This window comes from Polypterus senegalus, chromosome 7 (genome assembly GCF_016835505.1).
Source record: "Polypterus senegalus isolate Bchr_013 chromosome 7, ASM1683550v1, whole genome shotgun sequence".
Classification (NCBI taxonomy): domain Eukaryota; kingdom Metazoa; phylum Chordata; class Cladistia; order Polypteriformes; family Polypteridae; genus Polypterus; species Polypterus senegalus.
The window spans coordinates 123,389,458-123,407,024 of NC_053160.1; the positions used below are offsets into that span (position 1 = coordinate 123,389,458).

The following is a 17,567-nucleotide window of genomic DNA, read 5'->3' on the forward strand; positions in this document are numbered from 1 at the left end:
AAACGAAAACTATTTTTCAATATTTAAAATTTCCACTTTAATAAATTCCAGTCATTATGTTACTTTGATACTGGGCATGTTAGGCGTTGCATTATGCTGCTGAATGGGACCAACTATGTACTGAAAGAGGTGACATTTGGAGGAGTAAATCTGAATTGGATGCAGAGCTGGAGCACATCAAAACAGAGTACTTTGTTACAACTAACCAGCTGGAGACCTTAAAAGTTGCATTTCAGGATCAGAAATCGATTCTGGTGCAGTTCAAAGAAGAATATGCAAATATGGTAGCTGCAAGAGACGAACTCGAGAAAACACTGGAAAGTGCTGTATCCAAGAAAAATGTTTCTAGGAAGATAGATACTTTATTAATCCCCAAGAGTAAATTCACATACTCCAGCAGCAGCATACTGATAAAAACAATATTAAAGAGTGATAAAAATGCAGTGCAAGTTTAAAAAAAAAAAAATAATAATAAAAAAAAAATTGCAAGGTGGAGAGTGCAAGGCAGGTATAACAGTCAATACCATTGTATAATGTTGATGTTTAAACCCCCCGGTGGAATTGAAGAATTCCATAGTGTGGGGAGGAACGATCTCCTCAGTCTCTCAGTGGAGCAGTCTGTCGCTGAAGTTGCTCCTCTGTCTGGAGATACTGTTCAGTAGATGCAGTGGATTCTCCATTGCATTCTTTCCTGCTCAGCGCCTGTTGCTGTGCCACAGATGTCAAAATGTCCAGCTCCGTGCCTACATCAGAGCCTGCCTTCCTCGCCAGTTTGTCTAGGCGTGAGGCGTCCCTCTTCTTTATGCTGCCTCCCCAGTACACCACTGCGTAGAAGAGGGCGCCACAACCATCTGATAGAACATCTGCAGCATCTTATTGCAGATGTTCAAGGACGCCAGCCTTCTAAGGAAGTATAGTCGGCTCTGTCCACTCTTGCACAAAAACATCAGTATTGGCAGTCCAGTCTAATTTATTGGGGAACAAGTAAGTCTAAAGCCATTTTGGTGACATTTCTGTTTTACTCACAAAATACGATCATTCCCAGGTTAACTATATATTTTTTTTTTATATAAAATTGCCCCTGAATTTGCTAAGAAAAGTAATCTCTTGGTAAATACAATTTTAAGCATGTTAGGTATTTTTAGGATTCTTTCCACCAGCTTATGTCATTTGAAAATACATTTAATCATCAGAATTTTTAATTGGTATTGTATTTTATTATAGTTCACTGGTAATTTTGTTTACAAAATTTGTCTATTTGCGCAGTTCATATCAACTTTTTGCTCATTCCTTATTGATAAATGTATTCATTGCAGACTCTGCCAATGAACAACCAACTGGTGAAAAAAATGTCACTGGACATTTCTTGTGAGAAAACAGATACACTTGATGGCTCAGTTATTAATCATCTTCATAGAGCTGAGGAACAGTCAAAGGTAGTTTTAAGTTGTACTTGAAATTGAATATTACTTGAAAACCAAGCTTTTTCAGCTGCTACTTTGTGTCTCATTTGGTATTGTGTGAATATATAAAGTTTTCATCAAGTGTTTATCATATTAATAAAATTGGATTATATGAAATCTTAAAAATTAAAAATTCTTGTGCAGCTGAATGAGGATTTGATTTATGCTTTGACTTTTTAATGGCTGTTTGATTCTTTTAAACTGGGTGACATCAACCAATTAGCTTTTATTTTTCTATTTTTTTTTAATCCTTTCATGCATGTCTGAGAATCAAACTACTAAAATGAATAGCAAAATGACATTTTTTTTCTTTGAGTTAAGCATACACTGTGGATTTTGTGGTAGAAAATCTTAATGTTGTGGAGACTTGTGTTTGTATAGATTTCCTCCTGATTTGAATTTCCTCTTTTGTTTTTAGCACATATTGGATCATGTTAAAAAGGTGGTAAAAGAATTTCAAAATAAGGCAACCAGTAAAGAATCAATTAAACTTGAGGGCATAAAATCACAAAATGAGGTTCTGGATCATTGGCTTTCATCCGTCCCTGCTTCACAAAAAACATTTGATGATGTTACAACAGACATTAAAAAAAGACATCATCAATTCAAATTGCTTATTCGAAAAGTAATGGTAAGTTTGGGTTGAATTTTTTTTTTCCCCATTTATTTGAGAGATATTTACTTTTTTTCTTTTTAAGTCTATATTTCTTGTGAATCTAATTGCAATGCCTTTCAATCATTTTAGGAGGGATTTGAAGTTTATTCTGTAAAAATAGTTGATCATTATACAGAGGCATTACACTTTGAAAAAAAATACTTTGAAGAGATCAAGAAACAGTATTTCCTTTCACAAATCATGCTGCTCAACAATTATAGCAGTACAACTGAAATCTTTGAAAGAACACTCTTGCCTGAACTACTTGAAAAGCAACAAATGCACTTTAAGGTAGGATGTATGGATTTATGTGCGTGTGTGTATATATGTGTATGTATTTAGAAGTTGCTGTTTTAGAAAGAGAATTTTACATGTTCTGTTTATGTTCTAAATCTAGACTAGCAGAAAACCAAGCAAGTCATTTTGTGTCTCTTCTGTATGGTGGTTATATTTTCTGCCTCCATTTTATTTAATTTGAACTTTGTTTTGTAAAAGACAGTAACCATTTTTTATTTATATTTTTTAGGAAATTAAACAGGTTTTAGGAGAACTGGACTCATTATTTGCTAAAGTAGACTTGGAAGTAATGCATGGTCCACAGGAACTGGAAGCTTATCTTTCTCATTTTAATCCGTCTGAATCCAACAGTTTAACAATAAAAGACTTCTTTAAAGAACAAAGTAGTAAGATATGGCAGCAAATGGAAAAAGGAGTACAAACAATTGGGGTAAATAGCACTTATTTTACTTATTATTCACCTTAACTCCATCTAAATCATCTCAATTTAAACAGTTTGCTAGTACAAAGAATTATTTTTCTTAGGTAACATTAGGAAATATTTTTCAAGAAATAATGTTCTTTAGGGGATTTTGTTTTTTCTGTCAATGTACTATTTATGTATTAAATTTGTTCCTACCAGTTCTTCCTACTTTTATTTTGCATTTTTAGTAAATCATATTCTGTATCTGAGGATCTTATACCTAGAGTAGCCTGTATTAACATGACAGTGAGGAAAATATTCCTCTCATATGCATCCTTGACTTTAACTAATTGTTCATAATTCCAACATTTATAACTTCAAACTAATTGGAAATGGTTTAAAGGATACGTATAACATTTTTCTTGTTGGAGTTAATTTCTACCATGATTGTCAAAAAATTCATAGGAAATTGTAATCAAAAGTGAAGCATTTTGCACAAATTTTAGAAAATGCTGTGCCTGTTGTGTTACATCTGCATGGCTTTGGAACAGTTGTGAGAACAGCAGACTTAAAACTTACCAAATATATCCACACTGAAATGGCAAAGATTTCAGAAAATATGGCTTCTATTTCTGAGAATGTTGGACAGCAAAAGGAAATAAGTTATACATTTTTTCCTTTGAGGTAAGGATACTTTGCTGCTCCCATGTTTGTTTGCAGTGGAGTTTTCATGTACTGTAAATAAGGAAGTAAAAGCACAAAACCATGCACGTGTCAAACTCTTTACTACCTTATTGACTTTTTCTTAAAGTACTTTGGAAAAGTGTTAATCCGGGATTTGAAAGTAAAATGAGAAAAATCTAGTATTTACAGTTTCCATTCATCCATTTGTGGTAATCTTCATGCCTTACAGTGTTTTTCAGTGATTTGGGTGTATTTGATTAGGGTTGGGGCACTGTGTGTGATCAATGCAAATAAAATCTACAATTTCAATTAACAAGACATAGGTCTGAGAGTGCATATGAAACAGACTATAGCAAACAGTCCTTAATTCCACACAGTACCGTGTCTCAGGTTTGCATTATTGCTCAACAAAACCAAAACCAAGGAGAGACTGCATTAGTCAAACATACTTAACACTGCATCTGTTGCACACAGGGGCACACACGCTACATACAGCACTGAATGGTGTACTAAATGTATACCATTCCGAGCAGCAAAAGAACATAAAACAAAATTTAAAAAATTAAAGAAGGCATAAAGTTTAAAGAATGACTTTCCACGGGTGACAGCTTGCAGCCTAAAAGCAAAAGAAAAAGTATTCCTGATCAAAATGTCTGGAGCCTACTACAGTTCCAAGTGTTTTCCAGGCAAGTCATTGTGTTGCAGCTGAAGGTGAAACAGCCTGAAAATCAGAAGGTTAGTAATGTAAATGATGTTCACTAGCAAAATGAATACCCTATAGATAAGTAGTTCTTATGTAGGGTGGCTACTTCATGGATCTAGCTTCCTGAGTATGAATCCTGTGTCTAGTCATTTCCTGTGTTGAGTGTGAACATTTACTTAAGTTAGTGTTGGGTTTTCTACTACCTCTCCAAAGAAATGCAGGTTAGGTAAACAGGTATTTCCAAATGACTGGAAGTGCGCATTAAACGACAGCTTCTTTGTTAAATCCTTACAACTACAGTATCTTGCCGTTTAAGCATATGAATCATTTTTAAAAATAACAATGGCAACTGTAGCCTTCCCAAAACAATCCACAGTAAACAAAGCATATATGGGGTCAAAGGTTGCTGTGGTAGAAGATGGGTAATAAGATGAAGAGCACAACTGGACTTCATCTTAATGTGAGAATCTCACATTTTGTATGTGTATGTATACACATGTATATGAGAAAATGGCAAAAATTGTCAAATGTATGTGACATGATTTAACCTCATGTTGTACTGAAGGCCCCCACATTGTATTGTATATTGAAATAAGTTTTATGAATACCTTTATTATAAATGTCATTTAATAATCCTGTTTTTCTTAAAAGGTCCTCCGAGAACTAAACTCAGCATTTAAGAAAAAAAGGCAAATCTTCCAACGTTCTTCAGAAAAAAGCTTGGAGGAAGAGAAAAAGAAGACTTCTTCTCTTATTTGGCAATTGGCTAGTTCCTACAAAAGTGAATCTCCTGATAGTAACACAACAGTGTTGACGCAAGAAAATGAGAAACTGCTGAATAAGATTGTTCAAAAGGAAGTTGAACTAGAGGTACTTAGATATTTTTTAATTAAAATAAATGTAAAGATGAAATGTCAATGATGATAAACTGACAAGCAGCCTAAAAAATAAACATCCTGGAAAACTAAGTTTAGAATAGAGCCATTAATGCATTTAGTTGTCTAAAACGATCATGCTGATCATTTACATTGCAATAAGTTAACACAATTTTTGGACGTATGTTATCCTTTTCAATGTTTGGCATTATCTTCCTTGTTTTGTTATAACAAACATCATGGAAATGACTACTTTTCTGTGTTTTTTTACCTCTCATCCCTCCGGACGTTCTGAACTGCACTTAGACTATACTTCACAATTTGTAAGGCACTATTATGTTCTATACTCAGTTTAATGCCAAATAAAATGCAATGGGTCAGCGTTTCTATGTAGTGCCAACAAGAAAGGCAATTCAGAATAACGTCACTGGTTTTCTGAGTTTACCCAGGTTAGTGTTAGACTCAGGACACTGTCCCTCTTGGGTGTATTAGAATCCAACTAAAAGAAGGTGCTTCTTAGAAAGGGTATTCAGTCTTAAATGTGTGCTCCTATAACCACTTGATAATTAGAAAGTATATTTAAAACTTTGCAAACAAATCTTTATACTAAAGTCATTTTTTTTGTTTGTAAACAATGCTTGAGGTGGGTTGTTTTTCATAACAAGTGTTATAATTATGTATATATCTGACATTGTTGCAAGAAATTCCTTTGCACCAGAGTCACTGTCGTGTTTGGTTATGGTGAAAATGTCTTTGTGTTAGCAAATTTGAGAATGTTACATGTACAAATTTGAGAATGTTTCCAATTTGCTTTTACTGCCAGCAATTGACATTAACAGTAAAAGACCTTCAAAGAGCCCGTGTAAAAGCTGAAGAAAATGTTGCTGCCCAGGAGAAAGAGCATAAAAAATTACTAAGTAAAATAACAGAGCTACAAGCCCAACTGAACAAAAAAGAAATGGCCACAAAAGATCATGAGGATGAACTTCGCAAGCTACAGGTGTGCAGTTTTAGCATATATACAGTACTATAAAAGTTTGGAATTGTGTTGCAACTGAAAGTTCTAATGTGAAAGCAGAAATCCTTAATTTGTTTTATGTTTTTCCTGTGTTTTCTTCTCTATACTTGTATGCATATAGGATTAATTCTGACCAGTCAAACAGAGAAACACTTAGGTGGATTTACCTCTTTTAAGACATGTTGCAAGTTAATGGGAACTTACAAATAGGAATTTCACCATATTTTCTGCTTGTGATAATAATTATCCTTTATTCTTTTCCAGCCTGTAAATTGAAACATAAACCAGAAAAGAGAAGCTCTTATTTAAAAACTATTTGGTGTAACACTTTGTATTTTCTCCATTTTTTCATTTTGCCACCTTGTTTCCTGCATATCTACAGTATACAATTGAAAATGTGTAGTGAACTGCATAATTTGAATTCAAAACAAATTAAATTTTAAAAATAAAGAAGTCTTTCATTTAGGTTGGGTTAAATATTGGGATTGACACTATTTTCATCACTTAAGAGGCATTTCTAATATTTTCACTTGTTGTAACATAAAATATTTACAAAAGTCACGCATATATAATAATACATTTTATTTATATACTGCCTTTCCCATGCTCATGGATTACCAAAGGTGACTTTCCACATGAGGATATGTTATAGTAGCTTACATTTTTAAGTGATTTTTAACAGGTTAAGAAACTTTGACCCATTTACCTTGTAATTGAAGGTTCACTGCTCTATTTAATTCACTGCTAATGTTATACTTAATGTTTAGATCAAGCTAAGTACCACTTTTCAGACATTATGTACATATTGTTCTCGCGTGTGCGTGTGTGTGTGTGTGTGTGTGTAATATATGTAATTTTTTTCCCCCACCACAGCTTAAATTTAAGGAAGGTGCAGGTCCTTTAATGGAAGAAGTTGAAACTCTAAAGACCCAGCTTGTACGAATGGAGCTTGAGCGAACAGGGATAGCTAGAACCCATGAACAGCAGTACGTTAAGCTCTTTTTATATACATTATGGAAAGGAATATTATGTTGTGTGTTTTGAGTGCTTTAATTAGTCTAATCTGTTTATTGCTTTGTTTTGTATTTTTTTCAGCAATGTTATTAAAATTCTTAAATGAAGAGGTACTGGTTAATTTGTTTGAATCAAAAGTTGAAAAGTTGAATCAAAATTTTTAATGTTGAACAAGTTTTAACACTTCTTGTTTTGTTCATAATTATCTTATGTACAATGTGTTTTCTTACTATCAATGCAGAATTGATTGTTTCAAAGCAGCGTTGCAACAGAAGGAAAATGCATTAAGAGATCTCAAGGAAAACCTGCGTAGATGTCAGCAGCAACAAGAAGAGTCATGTTAGTATGAGGGCTATTTTTGTGAACATGAAAAACTACAGTAAACATCCCTAGTTTAATTCTCATTTATTGTTCCTTTTGTTTCTGGAGTTTATACATTTTTCTGTGTATTTACCTAATTTACAGTGACAAGCTTTGATTTCATCCTAGATTTACTGCTTTATTAATTAGCAAGTCTGAATCGTCTCTGAGTAGGTGTTTGCATTTTGCATCCCCATGTTCAGTACTGAAACTAGAATTATTTCTGTCATTATATGAAGCATTATGTATACAGTAGCTCATTATACTGTATATTATATGAAGCTAAGGTGTGTGTGTTTTACAATAAGGTCATGGCATTTCTGTTAAAATTCATGTTTTTCATTTCTCAGTCACTGAAGAACCCAACACAATTTCAAGACCTTTTGCCAGTGGGGGTGGCAGTGGAATTGTGCAGAGCACCTTAGTCCTGATTCTTAAGTCAGAAAAAGCTAAACTTGAGAATGAAGTGCTGAAGCTCAATAAGAAAAATAAACACCTTGAAAGGTATTTATCCTAAAGATTCCCTCAAATATGCATCTTTATCTTATCTCTCTTTACATCTGTCTCTTCAATACATACGTGTGTGTGTGTATATATATATATATGTGTATACATATACACACCTCGGTTCACGACCATAATTCGTTCCAAAACTCTGGTCGTGAACCGAAGCCATTTCCCCCATAGGATTGTATGTAAAAACAATTAATCTGTTCCAGACCATACGAACTGTATGTAAATATATAATTTTTTTTTTTTTTAGATTTTAAGCGAAAATATAGTTAATTATACCATAGAATGCACAGCATAATAGTAAACTAAATGTAAAAACATTGAATAACACTGAGAAAACCTTGAACAACAGAGAACTAACACAGCAATAGTTTGCGCTATAGCACTACCAACCGCTGGCACTTTTTTTAAGCACAGGGAAAAAATGAACATTTGAAAAAAATCCGTAATTTAATAAACCAACAAGAAAAATAACATTGCAACAAAGCACGCTATGAACCAATCGCTGGAAACAGAAGTGAAAACAAAATCAAGCCCAGTACATTCTTTAACTGCCTTCCTACCTTAACACTAGAATTACCAGAGCCTAAGAAAAAACTTGTAGGTCCGTCCCACCTTAAATCGCTTCTTAAAACCTTTCTCACCTCTCCGCCAGCGTCTTTTGTTAATCTAAATGTGCTGATAAAAGAAAATCTGCAAGTAGCCGGCTATTCCATCCCCCCACCGACTTAGAACGTGCACAAACTTCTCCCAGCTCATGCTTTGATTGATTATCTGGGAGTGAAGTGGAGTTTTAGAGTGGAAATAATAGATCATTATTTGGAATACACGCATTGCACGTGTGTTCCGTTTCTACAGTAATGCGTGTAAACACATTTTTAAAACAGAAACGTTTTTCATATTGTAGTAGTAAATGACAAAATGTAAGCATAAACTATATAATGTATGAAGCCTGAAGTCCAAATATCAAACACTTTCACAAAAGGTACAAATATAACAGAACAAGTATGCTTTTATTCAAAAATATAACTGCAGAAAAAAGCCGCCTTAGCTTGCCACATTGACACATACATACTACAGCTGCCACAATAGCGTAATGGTATCAGCCGCTGACTAGTATTCAAAGATCCCGTACGATTCAGTTTTGAGAAGTAAACTGCTCTTCTTACTATTTTAGAATAAAAATATACATTTGATTTCAGTGTGTAACAGCTGGTGTAATTTATGATACTTGTAAAGGTTAGTGTTTTTTTTTTATTAATTTTCATTCTCTCAGTCGTGTTCAGGATCCTTCCCTACCCCCCCTCCATTTCCTCCCCCCCCCATCTGAGAATGCTGTTTTCACATAAAGATGCGCTATTGCTCTGCAGCGTACTTGTGACTGCATTCTCGTACCAATGCTTGCGAACTGAAGTGCCTGCGTGCACTTTTCGTGGCATTACACGTCTGTTTTTTGAGCATACCCGTGTCGCTCAAACACAGGAACATATGTTGGTGTACAAGTATAACAAAACAAGTGCACTTTAATTCTAGACTATAAGTGAAGAAAAAATAAAGCAAGTTACAGTAGGCGGTTGATACGACAGCTTGTGTGGTGCAATGCTAAGAACTGCTGATTTCTGATCCGTGCTATATAAAATCATCACATTTGAGTTATAGCGCGTCTTTATGTGAAAACAGCAGTATCAGATTGGGGGGTTATCGTGAACGCGACTGAGAGAATGGAACTGAATTAAAAAAAAAAGCTAACCTTTACAATTATCATGCATTTACACTGGCTCTTACAGACTGACTGAAATCAAATGTATGTTTTTATTCTAAAATAGTTCAGTACCTGCAATATTATTTGAAAAAGAACAGCATCAGAGCCAGAGTTCAGGCAGGCAGAACGGCGAAGGTTAAAAATAAATAAATTTTCTCTCCGGCGGGGAATCAAACTCTGATCTCTTGAAGTACAGCAAGTCTGCTGCGCTCTAAGTGACGAAATCTTATTTCTCTATTTATTTTCTCTTTGGCTGTCAGGCTTAACACATTTTATAGTTTATGTCTACATTTTTTAACATTTATTAGTAAAATATGAAAAAGTTTCTGTTTTAACATTGTGTTTACACAGATTACTGTAGAAACGGAACACACATGAAATGCATGTGTTCCAAATAACAATCTATTATTTCCACTCTAAAACTCCACTTCACTCCCAGATAATCGAGGCATGAGCTTGGGAGAAATTCGTGCACATTCTAAGTCGGTGGGGGGGATGGAATAGCTGGCTGCTTGCAGTTTGTTTTTATCGGCACATTTACAGGACAAAGGAGGCTGGCGGAGAGGTGAGAACGGTTTTAAGAAGCGATTTAAGGTAGGACGGATGTACAAATTTTTCATAGGCTCTGGTAATTCTAATGTTAATGCGTCAGGCTTTCTGTCTTGCGCTGCCTGTGTGTCTGCGTCTCTCTCACGCTGCCTTTGTGTGTGTGTGTGTGTGTGTCTCTGTCTCGCTCTCTCTCTCTCGCTGCCTTTGTGTATGTGTGTGTTGCGCTCTCTCTCGTGCTACCGGTCCGTGTGTCGTGCTCTCTCTTGCGCTGTCTGTGTGTGTGTCGCGCTCTCTCTTGCACTGCCTGTGTGTGTGCACGTTTCTCTCGCGCTGCCTGTGTGTGTGTGTGTCGCGCTCTCTCTTTCTTGCTCACTGCACAGGAAATGCACAGGGAGAGGCTGAACATGTACAAACCGAAAGGGAAAATGGCTTGTTTGTACACAGAGTGTGTGGTCGTGAACTGAGGCAAAAGTTTGGCAAACTTTTTGGTCGTAAACTGAGTTGTACGTGTACCAAGACGTTCTTGAACCGAGGTTCCGATGTGTATATGTGTATATATAATATCATTTTTTTGTGTGTATATATATATTTATATATATATATATATATATATATATATATATATATATATATATATATATATATATATATATTTTTTTTTTATATAAAAAAATGTGTGCGTGTATATACAGTCATATGAAGAAGTTTGGGAACCTCTCTCTGTCCAATCATGAGAAAAGGTATTTAAGGAGGTCAATTTCAAGTTGTACTTCCTTTTGATCTCCTCTAAAGAGTGACAGCATGGGATCCTCAAAGCAACTCTCAAAAGATCTGAAAACAAAGAAAGTTCAGTCTCGTGGTTTAGGGGAAGTCTACAAACAGCTGTCTCAGAGGTTTAAACTGTAAGGAGTGTAATCAGGAAATGGAAGGCCACAGGCACAGTTGCTGTTAAACCCTGGTCTGGCAGGCCAAGAAAAATACAGGAGCGGCATATGCGCAGTATTGTGAGAATGGTTACAGACAACCCACAGAGCACGTTCAAAGACCTGCAAGAACATCTTGCTGCAGATGGTGTATCTGTACATCTTTCTACAGTTCAGCACAACTTGCACAAATAACATCTGAATGGCAGGGTAAACGAAGCCCTTTCTGCACTTACTCCACAAACTGAGTCGTTTGTTATATGCAATTGCTCATTTAGACAAACCAGATTCATTTTGGAACAAAGTGCTTTGGACTGATGGGACAAATATTGAGTTATTTGGTCATAACAAAAAGCGCTTTGCATGGTGGAAGGAGAACACTGTATTCCAAGAAAAACACCTACTACCTACTGTAAAATTTGGTGGAGGTTCCATCATGCTGTGGCGCTGTGTGGCTTGTTCAGGGACTGGGGCCCTTGTTAAAGTCGAGGGTCAGATGAATTCATCCCAATATCAACAAATTCTTCAGAATAATGTTCAAGCATCAGTCACAAAGTTGAAATTACGCAGGAACTGGATATTCCAACAAGACAATGACCCAAAACACAGTTTGAAATCTACAAAGGCATTCATGCTGAGGGAGAAGTACGGTGTTCTGGAATGGCCGTCACAGTCCCCTGACTTGAATATCATCGAAAATCTATGGGGTAATTTGAAGCAGGCTGTCCATGTTCAACAGCCATCGAATTTAACTGAACTGGAGAGATTTTGTATGGAAGAATGGTCAAAAATATCTCCATCCAGAATCCAGATACTCGTATACACTATGGGAGGCGTCTAGAGGCTGTTATATTTGCAAAAGGTGGCTCAACTAAGTATTGATGTAATATCTCTGTTGGGGTGCCCACCTTTATGCACCTGTCTAATTTTGTTATGATGCATATTGCATATTTTCTGTTAATCCAATAAACTTAATGTCACTGCTGAAATACTACTGTTTCAATAAGGCATTTCATTAGGGAATCCATTCCTGAGAATTCGGGAATCCTGGGCGCCCGGAGATGACACAGTGCATGGGTATCTCGCATGTGAACGGTTTGAGAACGACCGACATTTATTTTTTAATAAAACTACTGCATTATGTTGACATCAATAAAAGACTAACCTTATCTACAACCAGTTCATGCTGTCATACAAGTACATGTATCTAGTTAGTAGCTGTAATAAGAGCGTAGAAAGCACAACGTGTCCAGCGTGCGGTCGTCTAGGTGAGAGTGTACATTCGTGCAGAGTAAGCCAGCCGCTGAGAAACCACACTCTGCCTCCACTGAAGTAGGCAGCACAGTCATCAGGTACTGATACACTTGTTTTAAACAACACCCAGGCTTGCCGTTGCTCTGAAATACAGCCATTTCAGCTTTTACTGATGCATCCAGTTTCTTGTCATCATTCTGTGATAAGTTTCTTGGCACAGATAATGCAGATGCAACAGACTGACGCATTGCAATTTCATGTTGCTGTTTAAAGCTGTTGTCTGACACACGTCAAAGAAGTCTTCCCCGTCCCGGCATTAATAGGTTGCAGGGTGCGGACTCCTTCCAGTCCACTGAGCCAGGAGACTGACTACTTCTGGTCTGTTGTTGACTGAATTAATGAGCAACACACTACACCATGGGCCAAAAAAGCCATGCCACTTAATTTTCAACTATAACTTTGTTATTTCTTGATCAATTTTTACTCTTTTACACGCTATATGTGAGCTTGGCCGTTTCTGGTTTCTCTACATGTCATATATTAAAAGGAAGTTGCTACTTTGAAAACTCGGCCAATGATAAACAAAAATCCAAAGAATTAAGAGGGGTTCCCTAAACATTTTCGTATGAGTGTACTATAGGTGTATATGAACAAAAAAATTCTTACGCTCAAATCTTTTATGATAGATTAACTAAGATGTAGAACATCCAAAATGCCAAACATTTAACTTTATGCACTTTAACCAGGGTATAGTGCAACGTTAGGTATATAAATTAGTGTGTTTTTTGTTTTTTTTTTGGAAGCAACCAAAACATGGTCCAAGTGCTAATGTCTGCTTTGTTTTCTGTGGTGTGAGTGTGGTGTGTTTGATAATGCGCAAGGGGGTGCTGTAAGAACAGATAAGATGGTAGGTGATTAAGTAGCAGCAGATATTCACTAAGCAGGTGTTTTATTTATTAAGTTAAATCATTTAATTTTAAATAAAAAGTTAGGGCAGTTTAGTAATCCTAAATCAAATTTTAATAATGAAGCCAGTGCAGTGCAAGTTCTGTTGGATGTTGAACTTGCTGTCTATGAGCCATACTTCTGCAGGAGATGCCAGCTGATCCATCACCTCAAGCTTTTTTTTTTTTAGCCTACATAGCAAGATATAACAAATATAATTGATTACAATAAATGTAAAGTGAACTAATTACACTGCCTTAGATTTTTAAAAGAGCCAAGCCATCACGCTTTTTGTAGTGTGTTGTGCATATGCTCTATATAAACAAAAAAAAAAACTGTGAAAATGAAAAGTCAGAGTGTTTGATCCAGCAAACTGAAGTGCTACAAGCCAGTTATAAATGCTATAATGTCTGTTTAGTTCTTGTCACTTGATTGCATTCTACATGTTTGCACTCTCTCACTGAAACACACACCTTCACTGTCGATCCAGCAGGCACTATCTTTGCAAAAAGAAAAAAAATGAGCTTCTGTATACTGAGAGATTAGAAGCAATCATAGGTGTTCCTTTTTCAGTCAATATTGCTTATAGAACAGAAATGGAAATTCACACCTGGGCATCAATGTTCAACAATGCCAGTAACAGTGCCTGGGGATGTCTTTTCAAGGTGACTCCACAGCCCTAGGGCCAGTATCTCCTCCCCATTGTGCAGGCTACAGTGAAGATGGTCTCCCTGGGGCTGAAACAATCATGCAGTGGGAGACAACTGGGGTAGTTGATGATATTATGTGCAGAGCAGGTCAAAACATAATTCAATACTCTTTACATTTTTGGCTTGAAAAAATGAATGTAAGACTTTCTTTATAATGAGACTCTGGTGCCCATCACCTGCATTATAAAGCACAAGAGTGGGCTAATAATTTATTTAAATTTAGAGTGCAATTTCATGTGGCAAAAAATATATACCATGATTGCAAGGAAATAACTTGGTCTTTAAAAATACCAAACTTATCTTTTTAACTATACTTTTGCCCATTGACAATAAATCCTTTGAGTCAATATAGGAGAATTTGAGTTTTGTCATGAGCGTTACACAGACAGACGCCTCAAATGAAGGGTCTCTCAAAATAGTTTAATGCCTTTAGCTGAGGCTGTAGTATTTCCACAAATGAGAAAACAATGTTTCAGTAGTGGAACAAAAACATTTTTATTTTTTTCGTTTCCTTCCATGAAGAAAAAGTTTTCCTTAAGCCAAAGTTGTATATTCCTATAGTAAGGTTTATTTTAAGTTCTTTATTCTAGATTCAGGATGTTTTACTAATAGTTTTAGCTTTTGGAGGAGGTTCTTTATAGGTTACATACAATATGTACAGTTGGTTAGATAACAGGCTTTTTAGAAAAACACATTAACCAGAAATCAAAGAGATGTTTGTTAATATTTTGGTTTGTGTTCTAGTGCTGTCTCATCCCTTCAAGAGGAACTGTCTAAATGGAAAGTGAGAGCAAGGAGGATGGGAGAAAATTTTAAGAAATCTCAGCTGCCTCACACTCCATCGCCACAGAGGAAGACCATTTCTGAGGCAACAGTGCTCAGTCCTCATAAAGACATCCAGTCCACTTATTTACACCGAAGTGGATCGACTCAATTCTTTGATAATTCTAAACTAGAAGGACTTACAGGTAATGCTTACTAAAGCAATCGTTAAATTTTATGCAATTATTTCTTGTTTTTCGTTTGAAGTGTGGCCTTCATCGGAAGGTTTAATTCTTGGATAAACATGGACTACTGGATTCCCTCCATGGTAACTGCATTTTCACATGTCAAAGCACCTTTAAGTTTCGGCAACAACAAATGCATCAAAACTGCATGGTGCTGTGTAAAATGAGTGCATTATATGAGTAATACTAGTGTTGATTGGCAAAATTCATCAACGCGTTCTTGCAGAGAATATGATGTGTTTGCTGGTGATCTTGTTCCCAGAGTATTGTCCTGGAAATTAGCCAAGCCAACAGGCTTAGAACTTCTTTCCCAAAGAACAGTGTGCTTCATGTTGTTCATCTAGGCCAGCATCACATCATCGAACTGTTGCAGCCTTGTGCAGAACTTTCTCTTTTCACGTGACGTCACTACCCGATCTGTACTCCTGCCGGATTTGTGCTACGCATGGGTTTATATAGAGAAAAATTAATTTTGCAATATTTTAAGAGATACATTAGCTGACTTTGAGAACATTATGATTACTGCCACTGAACATACAACACAGATCCCTGTATGCTTACTCATTTGTTGCCATGCTGCATGGGTAATTTCATATGCAGGCCCAATTAGCCACACACTGCAGCTAGGAGTCAAACTAATCCTTAAAGGAGCCCTCCGCAAATCAGAAAACACATGAGACCCACTAAAGAAATAATAAAAGTATATTATTGATGAAAAAGGGCAAATTATCTGCACAGAGAGAACAACCTAAAATGCCCTGGCTGTATTTGTTCTATTTTATTCATGGTTATTCTGTCTACATACTGTATTTTGTTGTTTGAGGCATGGTGGTGCAGTGTTTAGTAATGAAGCCTCACAGCTCAGGCCACAATAATCAGTCCAGCATAGTTGACAGACATTTCTCAAGCCCACAGGGACAGTTTATAGACCATCACACCATTATAATCTATTCAAAAGCAGTTCAGTTTCTCCTTCCTCTTTGACTTCAATGCATTTCACCAAGTTCATGGAAGTTCTTAAACATTTCCACAACTTCACCAAACTCACTGCAACACAAATTATAATTCATCTGACATGATTTGTTTTCATTGCAGCCATTACATGACCGAAGGTTGAAATTTCAGTAAGGGTGTGTAGACTTCCAGTATCCATACTGGCACATTGCTGCCTGCTGCTTTTGTTTTTAAGACTTTTTGCTGCCAACTATTTCTTATTGAAATGTCATGTCTTCCTTTAACTTCTCTATTGGCTGCTTTTCATGTTTGTTTTATTTTTGTGTCCCCTGGTTTTCTAACTCCTATATATGTAAATTTGTTTTTTCTTTTCATATGAAGGCTGTTTCTTCATTTCTGCATGGAAATAACCTTTTATCTTAAACCCCCACCCCCTCCACCCCATTTCATTTGAACATTCAGCATGTGGCTGCCTACATTTGCTTATTTTAAAAGGTAGTCTTTAGTTTTGTATTAAAGGTAGCTACTGCCAACAGTACTTTATAACATTCATTACTAGCAAAGAATGTGATTCTTAACTGCAGTAAGTATATTACATTTTTGCTTTCCAGTAATAAATAATTGTGTGTTTAAGCCTTGTGTACCTTTTGTTACATCTTCTCATTTGTTTCTCTAAAGATGACATCAACAGAATGGCAAATTGCATCTTGTATTTTCCTTTTTTGGCCCCACACTAATGCAATTTCTCTTCATTTATTCACTCCGCACAGATGAAAATCCAGCAGTTGAGGCAAACAAAAATGAGCAGAACTGGTGGTCATCTGCTCCACAGAAAGGAGGCGATGCTCCAGAATGCAAAACGCAATAAGTCTACAATGTTTATTTATATGGATTTGTCTGTTTGTTGTTGTTTTTAGTTGTTTTTATGTAGTGTTCTATTTTCATTTTAAAGGTTTGTTTTAATATATGTAAATTCTAAATTCCCTGTCTTTGTCAACCTTTTTTTTTATTATTTTATTCCAAATAAAGATTAAAAACCGTACGCATAAACCTGTGCAGGTGCCTGTTAATTTATTAATCTAAAGTGTTTGGTAAAGCACTTTGTACCCAGCAGTGAGTGATAGCTCAATGAATAGATCAGATTCAGTGCCGGGAAATTCACAGTAGAAAGGTTCTTCTGTTTAAAGTACTATAACAAAAGCACAATGGCAACAACAAAAACCAATGACAAAACAAAGAATGTTGTACTTGGTGTGTACTATATTAAAGAATCTTTTCACATACAGTCCATTGCAGGAAACTCCATTGGAAGGTCAACAGAGATGAGCACAACAGTTAGCCGAGGTGCTCATGAAGCTTAGGAGAGCTGTACTTCAAAGGTCTATAGGCTATGTCACAATACACAACTTCTCCACTGACTTCATTTACATAAACATAGCGACTCAGAAGGAGTATGCGTCCTGATCCCATGAAGCTGG

The 17,567-nt window shown here is 36.0% G+C and overlaps 1 protein-coding gene across 3 annotated transcripts in view; it reads left to right on the forward strand.

Annotated features, from left to right (window-relative positions):
- Positions 1-17,139, forward strand: part of LOC120532828 (centromere-associated protein E-like) — a 110,011-nt gene extending 92,872 nt beyond the window's left edge. For all 3 annotated transcript variants that reach the window (XM_039759232.1, XM_039759234.1, XM_039759233.1), the window contains exons 48-58: positions 1,317-1,436; positions 1,882-2,094; positions 2,209-2,409; positions 2,645-2,845; positions 4,857-5,075; positions 5,904-6,080; positions 6,972-7,084; positions 7,354-7,451; positions 7,823-7,976; positions 14,873-15,096; positions 16,860-17,139. In XM_039759232.1, coding sequence (XP_039615166.1) covers positions 1,317-1,436; positions 1,882-2,094; positions 2,209-2,409; positions 2,645-2,845; positions 4,857-5,075; positions 5,904-6,080; positions 6,972-7,084; positions 7,354-7,451; positions 7,823-7,976; positions 14,873-15,096; positions 16,860-16,957 — 1,818 coding nt within the window. In that variant the 3' untranslated portion in view covers positions 16,958-17,139. The remainder of the gene's footprint in view (positions 1-1,316; positions 1,437-1,881; positions 2,095-2,208; positions 2,410-2,644; positions 2,846-4,856; positions 5,076-5,903; positions 6,081-6,971; positions 7,085-7,353; positions 7,452-7,822; positions 7,977-14,872; positions 15,097-16,859) is intronic.
- The last annotated feature ends 428 nt before the right edge of the window (positions 17,140-17,567 follow it).